Here is a 6,051-nt window from a genome sequence, read left to right as displayed (position 1 = left end):
GTTACTGTCCTGTAAATCACCTGCAGGTTGAGTTATGAGCTGGGTTTAATACTATAGATGTCATGCTACTGTAAATCACCTGCAGGTTGAGTTATGAGCCTATAGATGTCATGCTACTGTCCTAATCACCTGCAGGTTGAGTTATGAGCTGGGTTTAATACTATAGATGTCATGCTACTGTCCTGTCCTGTAAATCACCTGCAGGTTGAGTTATGAGCTGGGTTTAATACTTCCTTCTTGGAAGATGTCATGTTACTGTCCTGTGTGATATGAGTCCAGGTGGAAAGGAGAGAACGTGGCCACCACGGAGGTGACTGAGCACCTTCATGGTGGATCCAGGTGATTTGAGATTTTAGTCATTTAGCAGACTGTCCTATCCAGAGGTAGGCCAGAGGTGAGTTATGAGCTGGGTTTAATACTATAGATGTCATGTTACTGTCCTGTCCTGTAAATCACCTGCAGGTTGAGTTATGAGCTTGGGTTTAATACTATAGATGTCATGCTACTGTCCTGTCCTGTAAATCACCTGCAGTTGAGTTATGAGAGGCTGGGTTTAATACTATAGATGTCATGTACTGTCCTGTCCTGTGAATCACCTGCCAGAGTTGAGTTATGAGCTGGGTTTTTAATACTATAGATGTCATTTAACAGTTTCTGTGAATCAGACCTGCAGGTTGAGTTATGACTCTCTTAGCTGGGTTTAACACTTTCTTCTTCTCTTAAAGGGTTTGCAGTGTTTGCAGTGTTCTAGGCCAGGCGACTGTCTGAATGAATGGTGATATGAGTCCAGGTGGAAAGGCCAGAGAGATGGTTCATTTAACGTGGAGGCCTGTCCACGGAGGTGGTTCATTTAACAGACACTCTTAGCACCTTGGTTCATTATGCCAGAGGTGGAAATGTATCTTAAGAAGCCAACGTCTACGGGTGTCATTTAACAGACTTCCAGGTTGATTTGACTTTTGATTTTAGTCATTTAGCAGACTGTCCTATCCAGAGGTAGCTTGACTCTCTTAGCCAGGGTTTCTGTTTCATTCAGACTCTCTTAGAGAGGTAGCTTGCAGTGTTTAACAGTGTTCTTATCCAGAGGTAGCTTGGTTCATTTAACAGACTCTCTTATCCAGAGGTAGCTAGGTTCATTTAACAGACTCTCTTAGCCAGAGGCAGCTTGGTTCATTTAACAGACTCTCTTATCCAGAGGTAGCTTGGTTCATTTAACAGCCAGAAGCTAGGTTCATTTTTTACCAGACTCTTTAACTTAGCCAGAGGTAGCTTGGTTCATTTAGCAGACTCTCTTAGCCAGAGGTAGCTTGGTTCATTTAACAGACTCTCTTAGCCAGAGGTAGCTTGGTTCATTTAACAGACTCTCTTAGCCAGAGGTAGCTTGGTTCATTTAACAGACTCTCTTAGCCAGAGGCAGCTTGGTTCATTTAACAGACTCTCTTAGCCAGAGGTAGCTTGGTTCATTTAACAGACTCCTCTTAGCCAGAGGCAGCTTGGTTCATTTAACAGACTCTCTTAGCCAGAGGTAGCTTGGTTCATTTAACAGACTCTCTAGCCAGAGGTAGCTCATTTAACAGACTCTCTTATCCAGAGGTAGGTAGCTTGGTTCATTTAACAGACTCTCTTAGCCAGAGGTAGCTTGGTTCATTTAACATTTAACAGACTCTCTTAGCCAGAGGTAGCTTGGTTCATTTAACAGACTCTCTTAGCCAGAGGTAGCTTGGTTCATTTAACAGACTCTCTTAGCCAGAGGTAGCTTGGTTTTAACATTTAACAGACTCTCTTAGCCAGAGGTAGCTTGGTTCATTTAACAGACTCTCTTAGCCAGAGGTAGCTTGGTTCATTTAACAGACTCTCTTAGCCAGAGGCAGCTTGGTTCATTTAACAGACTCTCTTAGCCAGAGGTAGCTTGGTTCATTTAACAGACTCTCTTAGCCAGAGGTAGCTAGGTTCATTTAACAGACTCTCTTAGCCAGAGGTAGCTTGGTTCATTTAACAGACTCTCTTAGCCAGAGGTAGCTCATTTAACAGACTCTCTTAGCCAGAGGTAGCTTGGTTCATTTAACAGACTCTCTTAGCCAGAGGCAGCTTGGTTCATTTAACAGACTCTCTTAGCCAGAGGTAGCTTGGTTCATTTAACAGACTCTCTTAGCCAGAGGTAGCTTTGGTTCATTTACCAGACTCTCTTTAGCCACTCATTTACCTCTCTTATGAAATTTAACAGACTCTTTATCCAGAGGTAGCTAGGTTCATTTTTAATGAAACGTTTTTATTTTTAATAGAATTTAATAGAATAGAATATAATAATAGGTTTATTCATAGAATGTTTTATATACCACTACACACAGTTGACATAGTATATATAGCTACATATAACAATACACACCTACAACACTCACAGTCACATCATTGTGTAGTTGTTGTCCCAGTGTGTTCTTCTCATGTCAAGCTGTGAATGACCAGAACATTAAAGGGGGAGAATTCAAAATCAATAGTAATTTCTGAAAATGTATGGGAAGTCAGCTGTCTCTCTCGGTGATCCTGCTTTGTGACGTATCCCACAGGACACGAGGGGAGGGTTGGAATGGCAGCGATCAAACTGAAAGATGACATGGAGTTTGACAGTAGCGCCACACTGGAGCACGTCAAGTCCTCCCTGCCCAGCTACGCTCGACCGCGCTTCATACGCATACAGGTGATCGCGTGGAAATAACGTCCTCATTACATTGATCGTCATGACACCTTTTATTAGCGCGTTAAGCCACCGTCTGGGACACGTTGAAGAGATTGCCTGATCCCAGGTTGTTCCTTTTTAAAAAGATTTTCTCAAAACGATTAATATTCATTAAACATGCATTTTAATGTCATTTATTTTATTTTAAAAATCCCAGAATTCCCTGGCTGTGACTGGAACGTTCAAGCAGATAAAGGTGAAGCTAGCCGAAGAGGGATTCAACCCATCCATGATGCAGGATCGATTATACTACCTGGAGGACAGTAAGGGATACATCCCCATGACGCAGGAGAGATGTTCCACTCTATTTCTGATGGAAAGATACACTTTTGATTGATTTTTTTTATTTACATATTTTCTAACTGTTAATCTCTTATTTTAAAATTAACTGTCAAATTATTCATCTGATGTACATTTTATGACTATAGAAAAACAATGTGAAAATTGAAAACTGTATGGAACATTTGTAAATAACTAAATATAGATTGATTTTGTAATAAATACAAAAAACACATTGTATATCTATCTGAGATGTGTGGCTGTGTCACTTTAAAAAAATATCTGATTAAAAAAAATCTAAAAATAAATTAAAGACCTCAGAGCTCTGCCATCTCTACACCCTGAAACCACAAAGGTGTTTGTGGGAAACATTTGGTAGGGAGACTACAGGGTCGTATGCATCAGGCACCAAATGGAAGAAAATGGATTGGACCAAGGTGGTCTTGTACAATAAGAAACATTCATTTTCATTTTCCATTGCAAAACATTTTGCTACGTTGTGCCTAATGAATACGACCCAGGCGCTAACCTTGGCTACATTAGAGCAGGAAAGTTAGCGGTATCTACTGGAGTCACAGAGGAACAAGACCAACAGCGGAGTCTCCTACACCCAGAGGAGGACCAGGGTTTTGGGGAGATCTGAGCTTTGGGGCGATCTGAAGTCCCCTGACAGGGCAGCACACCTGGTAGCGCCCACACTGCACCCACAGGTGGCAGAAACTGGGCAAGCTGTAGAACTTGGTGAGCTTCCTCAGCACCCGTTTTCCCAGCTGGGTGGAATTGGTTGGAGAAGGCCACTCTGGGATCTGAAAGAGGCCTGAGGGGCTTGGGCTGGAAGACAGACGTCTGAGCTGGGTGTCATTTAGGGGTGGATGAAGTCTGGGTCTTTATGTCCAGGCTGTGAGTCCGTGACAGAGCTAGAGAGAGGCTTAGAAAGGGGGTCAGTGTTATGACCAAACAGTGGCCCAGTGGGGGCCAGGTAAGGGCTCACTGCTGCAGCTCAGAGAGCGTACTGTCCTCCTCGGCCTGTTCTCAGAACCAGGCTTTTCTTTATCCATCCAGAATGGTGGATGTGGTCTACATCCAGTCTTATCACTGTCCAAGCGGAGCTGTGGTTGGACCCTCTGAACTCTGAAGGCAGCAGTACAGGGGATCTCCTCAGGGCCGTCTCTGGCTCCTGTCTCTGGGTCCTGGCTGGTCTGGGCCAGGCTGGTCCCAAGCTTTCTGGGTCCTGTCTTGGGGCTGCTCTTTGTCTGTCTTGGGGCTGGGTGTCCAACCTCTAGCTCTTTGGATCCTGTCTTGGGGCTGGTCTGTGTCGGGTGACCTCTCCAACTCTTTGGATCCTGTCTTGGGACTGGTCTGGGACTGGTCCTGTCTTGGGCTGGTCTGTGTCAACCTCTGGCTCTTTGGATCCTGTTTTCAGGCTTCTGTGTCATCCTGTCTTGGGGCTGGTCTGTGTCGGGCCGACCTCTAGCTCTTTGGATCCTGTCTTGGGGCTGGTCTGTGTCTGACAGCTCCAACTCTTTCTGACTGTCTAGCTCTTTGGATCCTGTCTTGGGGCTGGTCTGTGTCTGGCCGGTCTCCAACTCTTTAGATCCTGTCTTGGGGCTGGTCTGTGTCTGGCCGGTCTCCAACTCTTTGGGTGTTTTCAGTGGTTCGTCCTCTGTGTCACTGATGGCCTTTTCAATCTCCTTTGGTTTCCTCGTCATGAGAGAGGCAGCCAAGTCCTCTGCTGCTTTTGTTGTGTGATTCCCAAATCACTGTTTGTCTCTGACAGCTTCTCAACAGTTTTTCTGACTGGAGACTGCTGCTCCTCCATTTCACTGACCGCCTGTTTATCGGCCTCCTCGGCCAGAAGGTCGGCGGCCATTTTGCGAATGATGTCCCAGTCCCTGATAATGTCCTCTGAGGTGGTCAGCTGTGACGTCACGGTGAGCGGATGATGCGTTTCCCATCGATGTCGGCGGGGACAAGGTACATGGTGCGGGACCGCGTCAATCGCCGTAGCAACTCCTGAGTCAGAGCATTCCCTTCCTGAGAGAGAGAGACAGAGGGGGAGAGAGGGGAGAGACAGAGGGGGGAGACAGAGAGGGGGGAGAGACAGAGAGAGAGGGAGACAGAGAGGGGGAGACAGAGAGAGGGGAGAGGGGGAGAGACAGAGACAGAGGGGGGTAGACAGAGAGAGAGGGGGAGACAGAGAGAGAGGGGTAGACAGAGAGAGGGGAGAGAGAGGGGTAGACAGAGAGAGAGAGAGGGGGAGACAGAGAGGGGGAGACAGAGAGACAGAGAGGGGTAGACAGAGGGGGGGACAGAGAAGGGGGTAGACAGAGAGAGGGGGAGAGGGGGGGACAGAGAGGGGGGAGACAGAGAGAGGGGGAGACAGAGGGAGAGGGGGGACAGAGGGGGGACAGAGAGAGGGGGGGGAGGAGACAGAGACAGAGGGGGTAGACAGAGAGAGTGGGGGGACAGAGAGGGGGGGACAGAGAGAGGGGGAGACAGAGAGAGGGGGAGAGAGGGGGGACAGAGAGAGACAGAGGGGGGGACAGAGAGAGGGGAGGGGGGAGAGAGAGAGGGGGGTAGACAGAGAGGGGGAGATAGAGGGGGGACAGAGAGAGGGGGGGAGACAGAGAGGGGGAGAGGGGGAGACAGAGAGAGGGGAGACAGAGAGGGGGGAGAGAGGGGGAGACAGAGAAAAGGGGGAGACAGAGAGAGGGAGGGGAGGGGGGGAGACAGAGAGAGGAGACAGAGAGGGGGAGAGAGGGGGAGACAGAGAGAGAGGGGGGAGACAGAGAGAAGAGGAGGAGAGGGGAGACAGAGAGGGGTAGACAGAGAGAGGAGAGGGGGAGACAGAGAGGGGAGAGAAACCTGAGAGGGGCCCTTTTCTCATTCACATAAGTTTGAGGAGAGAGAGTGCGACGAGATTTCAATTGGGGTAATATGTAAGTTCTGTATTTATATCCTAAAATAGGCCCATTTATTTGTGATCAAATTTGTATTTTTATTCAAACTAGAGTTGGGTTCAATACTTAGGCCGGGGA

At 47.4% G+C, this 6,051-nt stretch overlaps 1 protein-coding gene and 1 long non-coding RNA gene across 2 annotated transcripts in view; one reads left to right on the top strand and one right to left on the bottom strand.

The window, feature by feature from the left end:
• The first annotated feature begins 2,265 nt into the window (after window positions 1-2,265).
• LOC135554986 (uncharacterized) lies at window positions 2,266-3,253 on the top strand. The gene is made up of 2 exons (XR_010457798.1): window positions 2,266-2,695; window positions 2,892-3,253. It is a non-coding gene; the product is annotated as an uncharacterized LOC135554986 (long non-coding RNA).
• A 1,465-nt stretch (window positions 3,254-4,718) lies between these two features.
• The window catches only part of LOC135552403 (histidine decarboxylase-like), a 24,745-nt gene continuing 23,412 nt past the window's right edge, over window positions 4,719-6,051 (bottom strand). The window contains 2 exon segments of the mRNA XM_064983993.1: window positions 4,719-4,948; window positions 4,951-5,047. Coding sequence (XP_064840065.1) covers window positions 4,719-4,948; window positions 4,951-5,047 — 327 coding nt within the window.

Source organism: Oncorhynchus masou, chromosome 2 (genome assembly GCF_036934945.1).
Source record: "Oncorhynchus masou masou isolate Uvic2021 chromosome 2, UVic_Omas_1.1, whole genome shotgun sequence".
NCBI classification, from domain to species: Eukaryota; Metazoa; Chordata; class Actinopteri; order Salmoniformes; family Salmonidae; genus Oncorhynchus; species Oncorhynchus masou.
Note: the sequence above shows the minus strand (reverse complement) of the source record. Positions and strands in the feature narration are given on the sequence as shown.